Below are 17,873 nucleotides of genomic sequence, written 5' to 3' on the forward strand. Positions count from 1 at the left end.
AAATTTCAGGGAAGCATTTCTGGCCTCATATTAGATTTTTGGTAAAGAATTTTTTTCTCGAAAGTGCGTAGGATTTCGAGGATATGTCTATTCACCAAAAATGCTTGTAATTGACCCCTATAACTAAATATAATTTTTTTAGTACGATTTGAAATTTTTTAATTTCGTCTAAAAATTTCACATCTTCTCGAATTTTTTTCTCGAAAGTGCGTAGAATTTCGGGGGTATGTCTATTCACCAAAAATGCTTGTAATTGACCCCTGTAACTAAATATAATTTTTTTAGTACGATTTGAAATTTTTTAATTTCGTCTAAAAATTTCACATCTTCTCGAATTTTTTTCTCGAAAGTGGGTAGGATTTCGAGAATATGTCTATTCATCAAAAATGATTGCAATTGATTCCCGCAACTAAAAATAATTTTTTCATGAATGATTTGAAATTTTTTAATTTAATTTTTTAATAACTTTTTAACGAAGCCTCCATGAACAAATTGGTATTCTTGATTTTCGTCTTATTTTGGCCTTTAGAATCTCCCATTTTAATTTTTCTCAGGGGTGGCCGAACACCCTGTAGGTAAAGTGTGAGTAATGGTCACGACTTTTAATATTTTAATTATTTAATCTCGGTTTTCTTATACATTGCAGAAATGTTTGCAACATTCCACCAATATTCTTGTAATATTTCGTGTTGTATAAGTATATCCATTCGTAAAGTTACTCTAAATTACTCTAAATTATCTTTCACTAGAGTTATCTGGAACACTGACGAATGTCTACAGCAAATGTCAAATTGTATAATGCTCGCGAGAAAATTTATTGTAGCGTAATGAAAACGCATTCTCATTTCTCAATGGTTCAAGAACTTTCGTTTTGCGCCTGCCTGAAAATTTTCTGAATCTGCAGCCATATTCGATTCAAGCGCCTTCCTTTAAATACTGCGGTCATGTTGGGAAGTATATCAGTCTGTTGAGGGCAGTCGCATTAACTGTACTGGTGTTTTCTTATCAGCTTCGCTGAACTGTTTCAAAGAAACAGAAGGAAGTGAAGAAGTAACTTCCATAATAAGTAATCTTACCAACAAAGCCAATTCCAATTTCGAAATCTCAAGACGAACACGTTAGTATCTTTCGTTGTCGTCGGTAAATCGGTAAATTACAATATAGCTACATTTATGCATTTTATTTATATTCGAATGCACCTTTAAGATGTTTATTTTCTTTGATACCTATGGTATTTTTATTTGTCGAATTTAATTCGACGTTAATACTGACTGAATCATTCTCTATTTAAGAATATTTGTATAATATTGCATTACCTATGCATAGTTTTATTTGTTCATCCCTCAATACATTTTATGTAATTAATAAATCGATTACCATAAAAAATGTGTAACATGTATGTTTGTGTGTCAGTTTAACAATATCTAATCTGTAGATATTCTTCATTCCAAATGAATATGAAGTCAATATGTAACCGTATGTATTGAGCAAAATGTTAACAATTAATTTTTTATTTTTAAGCTGACTACAGATATGTACGAACATTGAAATGTTAATATTAAATAAATAGTTCTTTTTTTTAAATAGTGTGTTACTATTATCACAATGTCAACTACTGAAAAATTAGCGTATCTTCAAACTACATTTCATTTGATATGTAGATAGCTATGCGTGATTAAGTTTAGACCTAGACGTGCTCTAGACGTTCCATGACCACCAGTCGTTGGGAAACCTGTTTTCAATGTTTAATAACAGTTCTCGCAGCAGTGACATCATGCAATATAGCCAGAGTCTGTGTTACGTGGTATTGTACGAGCCTGCGCAAAGAAGCGCTCGTCGATACGAAAAAGACAGCTGTATTCAAGGACAGCTTTCGCGTTTTCCAGACTCTTCTCGAATACACGGTGCTATTGCCCCCACTACGTTGTCTCATGCGCAACGAATACGTATAAAGAGAACTGCGTGGTAGCCAACGGCTGATTCACGTGAGAACGATAGAACGGTTCAGCTGCGAATAAATCAGCGATTAATAAATTTTACATAACATTAATTTTGAAAGTAAACGTTTAGTAACCTATTATCAAACAGGGCACTTTAATTGTTAAAGTAATTACGCAATGTCGCTATTACCGATATTGTATTCCGATTGGTGGGAACGTTTAGATCGGCCTCATCATCTTTGGGATCAGGATTTTGGCTCAACGATAAATCTAAGTGATTTGTTGTACGATTCGGAACCATATACTTCCGAACTTCTGCTCTATCGACCTCATAAACTCACTAGAAATCGTCGCTATCATCCATTTTCAAAGAATACGCTTAAAAATAAACGAGGTGTATCCACTGTAAAGCCTGACAAGGATAAGTTCGAAGTTACTTTAGATGTGTCACATTTCACACCGGAAGAGGTTAATGTTAAAGTGGTAGACCATAACGTTGTTGTTCAAGCAGAACATGAAGAAAGACAGGATGATCAAGGCTGGATTTCGAGAAAGTTTCTCAGAAAATACATTGTACCATCGCAGTGTGATATCGATCAAGTAGAATCACATTTGTCGTCTGATGGTATCTTGTCCATCACTGTGCCCAGAAAAAGTCCGTCAAGGACCGAATCAAATGAAAGAGTACTAAAGATACAATATACTGGAAAACCTGCTTTGCCTAATTGCGATGATAAAGTTAATGGCACGCCAGAACCGCAAAAGGAACAACAACCTCAACGAATACAACAGCAGCCACAATCACAACATCAGCGCGGGCGAAAGGGAACTCCTAAAAATGCATAAATTGTATCTATCATCCTCGTCATTAATTTCATTTTTTATTACTACTGTTTCATTCTTTTTTATACTGTAAACACAGATTACAGCATTATAAATGTTCTAATAACATTTATTAATACTTACAACATAACCTAGAACATTATAACTTATCCTTAGACGTGTAAAACATGTTCCTAATTGCTTTTTCAAATTTGTTCTTTTTAAAATTATTTGTTATAATGTAATACGTATAATCGATGTAAAATATGCAATATATTATTTATGATAGATAGTGTTTCGTATTGCATAAAAGTACAAATGTCATAGAATTTTGTATAATTCATTCTATAAGAAATAAATTGTTTTTCTGATTCAAACAATGTATTTACTATTCATGTATCTCTTCTTTTTCCTACAAAAATTAATTTTTAAATAGTCTGCTATGATTATATTACTCGACGAATATTTAATTTGCTAAAATTAAATGGAAAATTTCTAATTCGCGCCTTTTATTAACACGATGTTAGTATATGTTTTAAAACATTTTTTAATCGTAGAATAAAGTAAAACTAGAAATTAATAAATTTTGTTATCTTGTTAAAAATACTTCAAACTGTAAATAGGCATATCTAGAATTATCGCGAGTGCAATGACTTGTAGGATAAACATAAATTCAGTATGTGGGCTTGCAGCCAACATGAGTAAGTTGGCAGCTTAGAAGCCCCCAGAAAGATCGATTTTACACTGTGGTGTAAAAATAGAAATTATCTAGATAGAGTAGATTAATGTAATAGTGAACAAAGTTGTACCTTTGGACAGACATTCATAACATAAACGTGTTTCATTAATATTACTAACTCAAGATATGTAAATTTTTGCCAGTTATCGATCTTTGTGAAACAGGTTTTATTTGAAGTGAAGTTGTTTGGCTTGGGAAATGGCAAATCAATACTGCTGAAATACTGTTTTCGTCTGGCAAGGTTAAAGTAAAGTAGATATTAACTGGAATAGACTATATATGTACATGATTGGCTAATTTAATTTATGATTTCAATAAATTGTAATGTATATTTAGAATTGACAAAAATATAGAACAAAACGTAATTTTTCGTTAACACACGATTACGTAAAAGTAGATAACAATAGTATTATATTATTTATATTAATTAGACTGAATCCGTGAAACCTAATGGAAACAAAAACATGTTGGTCATATCTGCTGTTTTATTGTAGCACTACCTTTTGTTTGAGAACGTAATAAAATACGTAGAATGTACATACACATAAATATGTACATATGTGCGTCTTGAGAGGTAACGGATAACCGTCCGTTGGATGTGACTAAGGTCACGAATATTTCTACGTCGTATGCCAAGAAAATATATCTATTATTTCAAGATCGTACGAGTATTTTGAAATTTTAACTGCACAATTATTTAATATATAATTTCCATATATTTGTCAATGTATACTTTTAACAGTATTAAATAACAAAGTACTATATAAATTTTTGAAAATTTATAAATATATATTTATATATTTATGAAGTATTTCAATTATTTTGAATAAAATCAATTCCATAGTTATTTTATCTTCATGCTTGTTTTTAAATTTACAAGTTACACTGTTCACTGTACAACTTGAAACGATTTAAAAACGTTTATTTTTATATTGAATGTCTAGTAACTTTTTTTTTTAATAATTCTTTTTCGAATATTCTCATAATTTGAACTTTTTATATATTACGTTATTATTATAAAAAGATCCACCTATTGATTTATTTTACTCATTGGAATAATGCAGAGAAGTGTAGAATTTTCCCGAAACGCTGTCAAATCATTGGCCTATTAATAAACAATTACTAACGATGATTTATTTTCAACAAATTATATATTTATATTCAAATGAATTCATAGAATTTGATCTTTCCAAATATTACGTTACTATTATAAAAAGATACTTCTCATGATTCATTCTGCTCAATGGAACAATATAGAAAAGTGTAGAATTTTGTGGAAGTGCTGCAAAATCATAGACTATTAATAGATAAACGCTAACAACAAACAATTTTCTACAATTGTACATACATTGACGTAACACTAATGTACGTATGCCACAATAATAAATAATTACGAAATTATTTTTCATAATGTACAATAATTAATAATTAAAAGTCAAAACAGAACAGTAATATTGTTAGTCGGCTATTCGAGAATATTCTTATAATAACATATCAGTCTCGATGTTTTAATGATAAGATAAACGAGTAATAAAAAAATTGCTCTTTTAATTTTGAAGATAATGAAAGCTTAAGATTGTATTTGTATTTCTATATATATATAATAATAGATTGAAACACGATTGTCCATTTAATTAATTAGTGCATAGATATGTGATTTTAGAAGCGTATAATCACTGGAAATTTGAATCGAACCACACCCAATGACGTACTTACATACTATTCTGACATATGTATACATACGCACGTATGTACTAAATTTCCAGAATATATATCGCGTTTTTTACAATGATGCTACAGATTAGGTTACCTTCAGAAATACAAGATATTGGTTACATTAAATTTGACTTTCTTTTTGTTAACGCAATAAATGTTAATCCAAGACAAAATAGGAAATAATATTATTGGGTATCTTTAAAAATATGTTTGTGAAACGATATAATTCGATAAATTGTAATTTGAAAAGTGAAATACGAAATGCCGACAAATAAATAATGTCAATATTTCTTTACTTAAAAAAAAAATAAGAATAATAAATGATCTCTTTTCAGTACAAAACTATATCTCAAAATAAAGTATGTGTCATTGTAAATAAAAGTAATCATTTTCGGCAATGTACGATATTAATACGCCGAGTACATTGCGTTTGCGTAGTAAGAAATTTCGTTCAATCGCATATTTATAATATAAATACTCGTTTATTATACGAATATTTACGTTAATAACAATTTTAAAATGGTTTATATGCTAAAAATAATTCGTGATTAATAAAATTGTGAATATTCTCGAAAATAAACGTACGTAAGACAGAACGTTCTGGACACTACCTATCGCCAACTGGTGCCGGTATAAATAGGCGAGCTGCGATGCGTAGCAACAGTATACCGAAAACGATCGTGAGAGAAACATCTGAAGTACAAGTGCTGAAAGCAAATTATTTATAAGAGATTCGCAAGGAATCCGTTGTTTAACGTAAAAGTATATCAAGTAATTCAGTGAAAAAATGGCTTTGATTCCACTGCTGTTCTCTGACTGGTGGGAAGATTTAGACCGGCCGCATCGTCTTTTTGACCAGAATTTTGGTTTGGGATTATACCCTGAACAATTGCTGAACGCGAACATTCTCGATCAATATATGGTGCCTAGACAAGCGGATAGAAGATTAATGATGAGAGATCCGTTGAGATACTACAGACCTTGGGGCGAACTCCTGCGAAAAGGCGAGGGCGGAGGCACATCCACCGTCAAGGCAGATAAAGATAAATTCCAGGTGGTCTTGGATGTTCAGCAATTCAAACCGGACGAAATTAACGTCAAGGTCGTCGACAAATGTGTTATCGTCGAGGGTAAACACGAAGAAAAGCAAGACGAACATGGGTGGATTTCGCGACAATTTGTCAGGAAATATTTGATTCCTGAACAATGCGATATTGATCAGGTATCGTCTAGTTTATCGTCCGACGGTGTACTTAGTATTAGTGCACCTAGAAAAGAAAAACCACAAGTTGAAGGCGAGAGAGTTATCTCTATTGAAAAGACCGGCAAGCCAGCATTGAAGGAATCTCTGGAGGAGAAGAAAGAAGAGAAGAAGGAGGAAGAAAAATAGACTACAAAAATGCAAAATTTATACTCTATTATATTTCGTGTTCCTGTTTCCATACTCATGTACTTTCCAAATCCTTTTATCAATATGTCATATTTTGATTTTTGTAAATTGTAGTTTAAGAATTTTGTTTTAAATAAAACTCATAAATTTAAATGTTGACTTAATTACACTCCTCATCTTTCCCTTAGGTAATGTGTACCAGGTTTAAAACATATATGTAGGAATTGTAATTTTTTGATTCGAAACTGTTAAATTTTGTCCAAAAATAAGTTTAGAGAACAAATATCGAGAGCTATGATATTTAGTAATTTTTAGTAATGTTATGTACATATAACAAAGATTGTCACCTTAATGGAAATTCTATAAAAAGAAAGCAAAATTTTACAGTAAGAGACCTGTATTTATACATTATATTATTAAATATTATATATTTTAGTGAATGTCCGTATCCATAAATTTATAAATTTATAGGTGAAAAGACTGCATGTATTTGAAATTCACATGAAAAATTATAGTTTATACAATGGAAGCACTTACAGCATGTAATTGTAAATTTGTTACATATTTATTGCTAGCCCACCATTTCGTGTCTATTTTCAGTTACATTATTTATTTTATATACATTTGATGCAAAACTAAAAGACCTAGCTTAACAATGTTACCTTACAGAGTATTATAACATTTAAGACTACAAGAATATAAATAGAGCCTGCATTTTACTGTGTATAAATTTAAAGTTAGATTATATTAAATCTGTGACATTTTAATTTCATAAGTAAACTGAAAGATACTTGAATGTGTAGCACAAAATATAGATACAAATATTTAATACTGTAAATACACGTTATTTTGGAGGGGGGGGGGGGGTCCTGTCAAAGAGATGGAAAAGAAAGGGTAGGGAAGCGTTTTGTCCCGGGTCTGCTAGCGGACTCGTCGGTAAGGCATCCTAGTTCTAGCAGACCCTGTCTTAGACGCCGGAATATTGGGAGTCGATCGAGTGCTTGCGAGAGGAAAAGCGAGTATGGAAAGCGATGGACCCCACATATTTACTATTTCATTCGTTGTAATTTTAGGTAACATATTTGATGTTAATCTTTCTGATTAAACCGGTATAGTTGTAGATTATTTTTCAAATTGACAGAAATTTTATACGAAGACTACTATATTACAAGATTATTGTCAGCAAGAAAAATTGAGTTTTTAAATAAAGATTAAATATTTGTATTGTAATCATCACAACATATTAAAATAAGATTTTTGAAAGAATTCAGGTTACCGTCTTATACACAAAATTCAATTTTAAAAAAATAACGTGTCATTATAATTTTGGGAACAATTGTTACTGCCAATAATTTGTCGGTATATATTATATTTTTTTTTTTCTAGAGAAACACAACGTGCTTGGTTTTATTTTGCAACCGTGTTTTTACGTTCTCATTCAATAAAATTCGGTATTTAAATTATTCTTTAAACGTTCCTTTTCATTATAGTCTGGAGATTTACAAAGCACAAATTATATTGGAAGTTTTAATATCAGCTATCCTTCAGCACTTCTTTTAAAATAGAACCCGTATTTCTGGCTGGAACAAAGTCCGGGAATGTTGGAAGATTTACATTAGAAAGCAGTAAAGTAGATTGGGTTGATGATGTTGAATGTTGTCTACTGTGGCCAGGTCTTGGTAAAGGCTGCATATAGATGAATGAAAAAAAAAATAAATATTAGAACATAGGATTTTGTAAAATATATGCATATATGTATATGACACGAATATTCTTACCGATGTTTGAATTGGTAGTGCAGGTAATTGCGGTTTAGGTTTTGATTCGCTTTCTAGGAATCTTACGAACGCGGCTGATAGAGATGTATCTTGATCCTGAAAAATACAATTATATATATAATAATATAGTGACAAAAAAAGAATATGTTTATAAGATATGTAAGAAGTATAAAATATTTACAATTTAAATTTAAAAAAAAAAATTAACAGTATCGAGATAATATCGACTCCGCGCCATAATGCTATCAATTCGATATCTCGAATGCTACTGCATTCGGTTTAAAATTCGCGAACGTGTTTAACGGACAGTGATTTCACGAATTCTTTTTGAGTCAGATGTATTTAATTATATAGTAAACGGTCCAGGAAAAACGAGTTATCAATAAAAATTTGTTTACCTTATTAACTACGGTAGACCCGCTACTTAAACGCGAGAACCAACTATTTTGCGTTGTCGCGTTGCTCAAACCAACTTTTTCTTTTTCTACATCACTGAACTCCAAAATGGTAGAGAATACTCTGAGCACCGAAGATTTGTCCGCTGCCGATGACAACAGGTAACTCAAGAAAAGATTTTTAACGAGAGTTCTGAAAAATTAAACGCTTTTTCACAATTACTGCCAATTTTCTATAATGGAATTAAAAGGCGACTAACTTATCGATTTGTCCCTCTTCGCTTTGTTTTGCTTCTTCTATTCTGTGATCAGCAGTATTTACAAGATTCGTCAATCGGTCCACTATAAATAAATAATAAAAGATATAAGAAACACAGTTATAAATACAAAGAATAATGAATATCGTAAGAGGATAAGTTTTATAACATTGTCAATTTGATAATGGGCTTGCAAATGGAATTTAAGTAGAATTATTAACTATTTAAGGAAGTTTAGTATTTTGTATGTTTCATTTTTGTACATGTGCATTCCAGCGTTGTAAAGTTGGCAGACTCGAAGGTTGAAAAGACATGAGCGTAAGTATAACACAAGTACTGGTTGTCTGAATATCACACCAGTACCTGATGTAATACTCACACCCATGTCTTGATTGCTCATGCTGCATTCTTCATTTATCATGCCATACTAGCAAACTAATTTTCACACATGCCACTAGAAGTAAGAAAGCTATATTAATATAGTAATAAGTACTTTAGTATGTTACAATATAACAATACAATTAGTATGTTATAATCATATAAACCATTACATTGGAATACAATAGTTGCTTTATTATAATTTCATAACAAGATAATATTTTATTTCATCTATTAAAATAATTTTTGTCAAATATAATAAAGCATAAAATACTTTCATTTATATAAAATATGACATTAGATACGCAAAATAAAAGAAGTGGTCATTTTAAATTTGATAGTAGATTGGTACAAAAATAAAATAAATTAAAAATTAGTTATACAAAATAGAATAAAATAAAATAAAAGTATACATTATATTGTAGATAGCAAAATGAAAGTTTTTAATTACATGCTTTCATCCTTGTAGGATAATGGCAACGGGTGGGAAACCCCACGAGGTAATATGAGCTTTTACAATTTTCACGCTCACAGTTACCGCATGAGATTACCCACGCTAGCGTTACCAAATTCTATGTATGTATGGTTTTATATATTTCTTTTCCTTATAGAATGTGTTATGTGTTATCCTAATATATATATATTGAATTAAAAATCTTGTTTTATTAGTGAAATGCTTAACAAACTTAATAGTAAAATTATTATATTCACAATATTATAGTACCCATAGCAAAAATGATATAAATACATAGCTCTTTTATACCTGAATAACAAACTTATAAGTCACATGATGTAGATACAATTAAAGTGATTATACAATTGAGTACACATGCGATCATACAAATAATTTAATAGTTTAACTATAGGGTATAGTAATGTTGCAACTCATTGTAATTAGTATTTTGTTTCAAGGACTGGTCATGATATTACCTACCATATTGTTCTTAGATTGTATGTGCACCAATAACTCAATTGCATAAATTGCAAGATCAATCAAATCATCAAGTGCAAAAGAAGTATAAAAAGAATTAGTGACAATGTTTATAATGATACGAATAAAAAGTTATGATATATCAAATTGGAAAAAAGTAATCTTACATAGATATAGAAATATATACAGTTAAGTTTTTTGTTTATTTCTTATCTTTTAATAGTACTTTACTTAAAAGATCAAGAATTTTTATGTAGAAATATGAAAAAAGATAGTACCAGCACCAGTGGCAATGCATGAGCCAACGAAGATGTGATTTAGTGTGCTAAGGCGACGATCCAGTTCGTAGCCGGATACCAGCAAGAATCCTGAGCTATTGTCAAAAATCCCAGAATTACCAGCTGATATTTGACTACGTAACCGGAGTTTCTATATGTTTGCTTTTGCAGATTAGTCACAGATCACACTCAAACTAGTAATTATAGAATGGGATTCAACCATTTCACCAGTGGATAAATTATAATTAGAGTGTGTGATATTTGGCATGTTGATTCATAGCAAGCTATTACAGCACCAGATTCTTTTCCATCATTTAATTGAATGTGCTTTCCTACTTTATACATAAAAAGGAATTAGCAGTATTTTTAGGAATAATTAATATTAATATCTACATTTTCTTGCATTATTCATAACACCATACCAGTAATAGTAATGATGCAATGTTTGTGTGATTATACATACAAGATAACCCACTATTGCATGAATTTTATTTTATCTTTTGAAAAAGAAATTACTTTTTGGCTGTTTATATATGCATAAAGTAATTGCCGTTCGAATTAAACAATAAGCAGCTGAACCTACAGAAAATATGCGTGAATCCTATAAAATTCGTAGAAAAAATTTTCTAAAAATTCTCTCTACGAATTTTACGGGAATTATTTTTTTTGTGTTCCTGATCGGCTACACTATGCAATAGAGGGTTAATATATTCACCAATGATTACAAAAGATCACAAAGTGTTTTTAATTTAGTCTAAATACAATACGCTTTACATGATCAAATTGAATAAAATATAAATGTTTTTAAGAATTTTCTTAAAAAATATTTTTCACGTAAGAATAATTCACTTACAAGGAAAATTTAATTGTATTATAAAATATAAAAATAATAAGTGCATGTGCAACAAAAATTGTAATACAGTAAAATAGTGAATTATTCTCAACATGATAGCATTCAATATCTATTGTCATTCAGCAATTTACGTTGTAAAGTTCAATAATTAAGCAATCTAGCTGAGAAGTTAAATTATTTTAAATATTTCTGGCTTATTGGCTTTTTTAACTTTATATATGGTATAAGTCGCATTAAAAATAACACACAAACCCCGAATATATATGTATATATATATATAACCACACCAAATAAGCACATAGACATATTATTTACTTACGTTTAGCAAAAGTTCTCGCAAATGACCTAATATAACGTATTCAAACATGTAAAACCTGTATAACAATTGTTTGTGAATTAAAAAGTATTGATTTATTTCATAAACATATTAAGACTCTATGACGTTGTTTTTGGTAAAATATAATGATTTACGAAATGTTTTAATTGCGAAAAAATGCTAATCATGCGAAAGGTAAAAAGGAGCAAGATGCAGGCAAAAATAAAATTCTATAATAATTATTAAATCGGGTACCTTCTTGGTTCAGTTGCTCGATTCGTTCTGTCTTTTTATCAAGTTGTTCGCTTAATCTGGATGCCGCTTGTAAGCATTCTTTAGCTTCAGCTAATTGCTCCTGTAAATAGATATGAAATATAATGTAGAATTATTTCTTATGTAATTTAATATTTATATATTTATGAACAAGTATGTAAATCTACCTTCAGATTGGTAGCATCATTGACTAGCTCTTCTTGTTTCTTATACGAATCGTTTAGCTTAGCTTGAAGTCTTTCCATTGCTGCTTTTATGTCTCTTTCCTTATCTGAAATAAGAGTCATGTACATTATAAGTTTAATTATTTACAATAAGTCTAAAATATATAGCTTGATTCCGATGAAGCAATCGAAACGATAAAATTTGCAAATATGTATACAGAAGAATCATTCTACTTTTTAACGAAGCCTCAATCAACAAATTGATATTCTTGATTTCCGTCTTATTTTCGCCTCTAGAATCTCCCATTAAAATTTTTCCCAGGGGTGGCCGAACACCCTGTATATTTACCTCGTTGAAACTGTTCTAAAACGAACTGCAGATTAGTTAGAGATGCAGCTTGCGATAATATTGTATCTTCAGCAGTGGACAACTTGTTTTGTATTTCATCTCTTTGTTGAATTATCAGTGTTATTTGCTGTTGCAAAGTTTCCACTTGTTGATTCGCTCTAATATTAGCTGACGTATACGCGGTAGAACTAGATTTTACTTTCTCTTCAGCTTGCAGCAATTTTGCTTCTAATTCGTTCCGTGTCTCTTCGGCGATCAGAGCTTCTTCCGTGTAAGTGGACTCTATTTCAACCAAATGCGTTCGTAGCCTTTCCAATTCTTTTGCAGCATTCGCCTCTTTATTTTGGCTTTCGCTAAACTGATGCTGCAGCATCCTGTTATTAGATTGCTCCTGTATTAGACTTGCCTCCAACGCATCACACTTTTCGTTAAGGAGCGCAATTTCTGCTATTTGCTTGGAATGTTCGACGATTCCGCAAGTTTCATTGGCGATGCTATTTTCGGTGTGTTTCAAACGCTGTTGAGCTACCTGTAATTCGTTCTTTGCCCACAAAAGTTCCGCGTTCGTTTCCGTCAATTGAGATAAATCTTTTTCTTTCTCTGATACCAAATTTTGGATTTTCGACGCTTGCTCGGTCAATAGATGCGTCAACCTTTGAATTTCACCATGATACTGTAAGCTTTCGTTGTGCTTGACAGTAACAAGTTTGACGAGTTCGTCCCTTTCGTTCTTTATAGTCGCGAAATTATCTGACATTTCCGTATTATTTTTGGCAAGGTCCAGCGTTGCTTTTAAACTATCAATTTCTTCATCCTTCTTACTGATAAGATGGGATAAGCTTTCTATCGTTTGCTTCGCCATATCGGTCGATTCTTTGTTACTCTCAATGATATTTTGTAATTTCTTTTGCGATTCTATGATTTCCGCCATTAGTTTGTCGTTATTAATTTTCAAGGCATCGTTTTCTCGCGTCTTTTCTTCTAATAGGTCTATAATCTGTTGTTTTTCATTATCACAGTTATTTTCGTTTGGATGATTTACCAGTTCCCTGTTCTGCATTTGCATAAGCTCATCTTGAGTCGATTCGTTTAGACTAATTAAATTTTTATTTTCCTCCATTAATTTTGTGAAATGTTCCTGTAAAGCTATTAGTGCTTTCTCCTTCTCACGTAATGTTTCCACTTCTTTTACTAATTTACTATAATCGTTCTCTATAGAATTTAGCCTTTCAATAGTTGATTTTGTACGATCCAATTCATTCTTAAGTTCTTCCTGTTTTATGACTTCATTTTGAAGATTTTCATTCTGCAACCGAAGTTGCTCAGCTTTCACATTTACAGACGAAAACTCGTTCTCTAATTTTGTGTACCTTCCCTCCGATTCGCGTAATTGTTCCTTGAGTTCATTTAATTCTTTCTCCTTGTTTGCTTCTATTTCTTTCAATTCTATCTGTTCTTGTTCAAGCAAAGATTTCTCTGTATTTACCAAGTCTATTTTATCATTGGACTCATCCTGAATAGCAGTTAATTGCTCCAACAACGAATTCTTTTCCTTCATTAAATTTTCATTATCTTGATTTAATTTCGTTATATGACTTTCCTTCGTATCTATCTGATTAAACGCCTCGTCTAATTCTTTTCGCATATTCAATATATCATATTCCAAATCGTCTTTCTCGCGACTGACTCTGCCGAGCTGTTCTTGCAGCTCCTGTAACACGTTATTTTCCTTTTCCAAATTTATTTCAGACCACCTCGAGGCTCCCATCTCCAGCTGTTTGATTTTCTGATACAATTCTTCGTTCTCCTTGTGGATTCCATCTTTCGTTTCCTGTAAAAGCGCCAAATTATTTTCCAATTGTTTCTTATTGGATATCGACGTCTTTAGTTCCCGTTTCACGTTTTCGAGTTCGAGTTTCAGTTCCTCGATGAACTCGATGTTCTCGTCCAAACCTTTACACTTCTCCAACGACATTCGAAGCTGCTCTTGCGTTTCTTTCTCCGTATTCTCCAGCACATCGATCTTCCTTCGTAATTCGTCATTCTCATCCAACGTTGTGTGCAACCTGTTATTCAGATTCTCCACCGCGCTGTCGGTCTCCTCGACACCTTCTGGGATGTCTTCTAATCTAGTTAGCTTTCTATTTTTAGACCCAGTTCCTGGATGCCCTTGATTCTCTAATCGTATTTCGTTCATACCGCCTCCACCCAGCTTTGCATTTTCTCTCCTTAGCGCGGTGTTCTTCGTTTGAAGCCGCTTCACCTGCTCGTGCAATGATTCAGTTTCCGATTCCAGCCAGGCGACGCGTTCCTCGCTCGCCTCCGGTATGGACGGTAAATTTAATTTTAAATCCTGAATCTCCAGTAATAGCGAGTCGTTGTGTATCTGCATATCGTAGCACGCGTCTTGCAAATAGTCTTTCGCCTCCACGGCCTCCTTCAGTTTTCGGTTCAGCTCCATCGCCGTTTTCTCCAAAACGTCCCTCTTCCATTTCGCGTCGACGTATTGCTTCGCGACAGTCTCGAAGATCGACACACCGGGCTCCGTTTCTACAAAAGTGTTTTTCAAAATATCCTGTACTCTCACGGTCAGCTCGCCGATATCGGTTATATCGTTCTTCTCTTCGTTCGTTTCAGGAATGTCCGTTTGAACGAGTCTGTCCTCGATCTCCACGCGTGCAGTTTGCACAGGAAGAGACACTGTCTCGACCTGGACACGTTTCACGGTGTTCGTAAGCCTATCTTCCAACTGGACGACCTTATCCTGAGCCTGGTTGTAGTCCACGTAAAGCTGCTCGTACGCGTTCTGAAGGCACTGGTGCTTTTTCTCGATCTCCTCCTTCAGAGACAGTAGCTTTTCTAGAAGTTTAAACCAACGGTTAACGAGTCTGCAAGATACTTGCAAACAACTTTACGGACTTACCTATCGACTCCTCGTGCTGCTGATCCAATTGCTCGACGCTCGAGAACAGTCTTTTATTTTCTTCCTGTAGCTCATCGATTTTCTTGTATAATTCCGATTCTCTGTTGTTCGAAGCCTCGATAAAGCCATCGTGTCGCTTGTGGAGGTCGCCGTACTTCTCGTTTTCGGTTTCCAATGCTTTCAACGCGTTCCGGACCAGGTCTAGCTTCTCGAGGGAATTTAATTTGGATAGCACAGTACGGAAATCGTTGATCAAGGCCATTTCATCCAATTGCATGCGTTTCGTGTTCCTTTCCGCCTCTCGGTTCTAATCAGATATCGAATAGTGTTTTTGTACATTATTTGCAACAAGCCTAACCGAAGAGCTGATTTCCAAGAACGACTTAAAGTAAATGTCTCGAGCGTTTCGAAATTCCAGTTACTCGAACAGATTGATTTCCATTACAAAATAAAAATATTTAATAGGCACGTTTGAAAATTTAAACGATAGAATCGAAACATCTTATTTCACTATTTAAAAGTTGAAATAATTGAAAGAAAATTGTGATTTTCTCGGATTACTTGGACTTTTATTCGTTCCGTAAATAAGTTCTTCAATTGCATTTTCTTTTCTTATGGAGAAAGCATTATTGTACCTTCTCTTCCATTTGTATTATTCGATTCACCATGTCCTGCTTGGCCCTCAAGAATTCTACTTTCTGATGTCCTTCGGTGGGCTCGTCCTTTAACGAAGAATTATTAACCGATAGCTAATAAGAAACCTTCGTAAAAATTTTATTTTACAGATTCGTTGTAATGGAAATTCATTTTACACCGATCGTTGCTCGGTTTAGAGAAATTGTGGTTACAGGTTCATCACGTTGCGTACGTACGTGTCTATTTCGATCAATGAAATGGCAGTGATACGATTGATTAAAGATAACGTGTAATGACATGTGTCCTCACGTGTATGTGTGCGTGAAACGGTCGACGGCGGGCAGTTAAAATTAAACGCAATTATCGCGAAACAATTGCGACAGTGATTAAGTCCTTTATGTTTAGTGGGTCAGAGGAAACAATGCGATTATTAGGCAGGCGTAGCAACGAAAATGCTACGTGAAATTGTCAGGAAACCTAGCGTTAATGATTTTTGAACGACGTTTATTTAACTGTAACCAACAAAATTATGGCCCATACAGTTTAATACACAGGGTGTTCTATAATATGTGGGCGTCGTTTCAGGGGCGAATTCAAAGCACAAAAATGATAAGGAAAAACGACTATGTAAACATTTGTCTTATCTGTCCTTGTTCCTAAGTTATAGCCTCTTGTATATTGTACCAGTTGTTCGTTTATCTTACTGAACGGGGCATTAGAAATGTTCAATGTACATTGCAGTTTGCAAGAGAATCGACTACGTTGATATATTACATAATTATGTTAAATATGACTATATAGAATAAATATGTGCAACATTTTATAGAACACCAAGCGAATAATTCTATTAAGAATGTCAACTCGATGTGTCGTGTTCGTTACTTGTTATTCAATTAATTGTAAATATTCTGTTAATTATCGTATCGTTTGGTCAGTATTATTTGCTTCTCAAATGAATAAATAAACTTTCGAATTACTGTAATAGAATTATCGGAACATGTGTACGGTAGTATCGAAGAACAATTTCAGTTACTTCCTACTCATTAGCGGTTAACGTTCTAAAACTTTTTTATTTATACTGACATACATGCGCGAAACGTGGTGTAAACAAAGTACAATTGTGCAATTTCACGTTCGTTCAAATTTTTGAAAGTCTGAATTCGAAAGTGTTTCAAGAAATGAATTTCTCAGGCTCGACAACGGTTGGAACGTTTAGAAACGATTTCACATTAAACTTTTCTATCGAAGCGAATTAAAATTTTGAAATTTTATCTCACCTTTTGAAAACATTTTAATTCGGTTTCTAAGTCGCGTATCTTCATGGTGGCTTGCGCCAACTGTTCTTGCAGTTGTCGCTCGTGGTTCTGATTCTTCGAGTTTCGATTTTTCGAGGATAGCGGGTCCCAAAAAAATACTTCGCCATCGTCGTCTTGGTGAGTGTCGTTCTGCAACAAAAAAATAATCGTAGGAAACCATCGACTGGCAATTTTAATGAAAATGTAGATTTTACGTTTCCATAACTTTTATAAAATCGATCACTAATGGTTCATTTTTCTTTTTGCAAGGTACCAAAGGAAACATGGAAGTTGGCGACGAAGAAGAAGACCTTTCGTAGCAGTGAGACGATTTTCGAAACAGCTGATTACACGGTGAGATAATTGATATGTTTTCAACTTCAACAATTATAGCTTCTCTAAACTGCAGAATTCTTTTTAAAGCTTTTGTTCTACGACGA

The 17,873-nt window shown here is 32.8% G+C and overlaps 2 protein-coding genes and 1 pseudogene across 4 annotated transcripts in view; 2 read left to right on the forward strand and 1 right to left on the reverse strand.

The window, feature by feature from the left end:
* Nucleotides 1–979: 979 nt before the first annotated feature.
* LOC143341308 (protein lethal(2)essential for life) lies at nt 980–3,133 on the forward strand. The gene has a single exon (XM_076764154.1). It carries the CDS (start codon nt 2,118–2,120, stop codon nt 2,784–2,786), a length of 669 nt encoding a protein of 222 aa, XP_076620269.1. The 5' UTR covers nt 980–2,117; the 3' UTR covers nt 2,787–3,133.
* A 2,734-nt stretch (nt 3,134–5,867) lies between these two features.
* Nucleotides 5,868–6,760, forward strand: LOC143341309 (protein lethal(2)essential for life pseudogene; annotated as a pseudogene).
* A 390-nt stretch (nt 6,761–7,150) lies between these two features.
* LOC143341307 (uncharacterized) overlaps nt 7,151–17,873 on the reverse strand; it is a 54,111-nt gene continuing 43,388 nt past the window's right edge. For all 3 annotated transcript variants that reach the window (XM_076764150.1, XM_076764152.1, XM_076764151.1), the window contains 10 exons: nt 17,416–17,583; nt 16,138–16,224; nt 15,503–15,809; nt 12,580–15,438; nt 12,234–12,337; nt 12,049–12,148; nt 9,041–9,122; nt 8,784–8,973; nt 8,386–8,481; nt 7,151–8,293 (listed from right to left, as the gene is read on the reverse strand). In XM_076764150.1, coding sequence (XP_076620265.1) covers nt 8,141–8,293; nt 8,386–8,481; nt 8,784–8,973; nt 9,041–9,122; nt 12,049–12,148; nt 12,234–12,337; nt 12,580–15,438; nt 15,503–15,809; nt 16,138–16,224; nt 17,416–17,583 — 4,146 coding nt within the window. In that variant the 3' untranslated portion in view covers nt 7,151–8,140. The remainder of the gene's footprint in view (nt 8,294–8,385; nt 8,482–8,783; nt 8,974–9,040; nt 9,123–12,048; nt 12,149–12,233; nt 12,338–12,579; nt 15,439–15,502; nt 15,810–16,137; nt 16,225–17,415; nt 17,584–17,873) is intronic.

The sequence above is a fragment of the Colletes latitarsis genome, chromosome 4 (assembly GCF_051014445.1).
Source record: "Colletes latitarsis isolate SP2378_abdomen chromosome 4, iyColLati1, whole genome shotgun sequence".
NCBI lineage: Eukaryota > Metazoa > Arthropoda > Insecta > Hymenoptera > Colletidae > Colletes > Colletes latitarsis.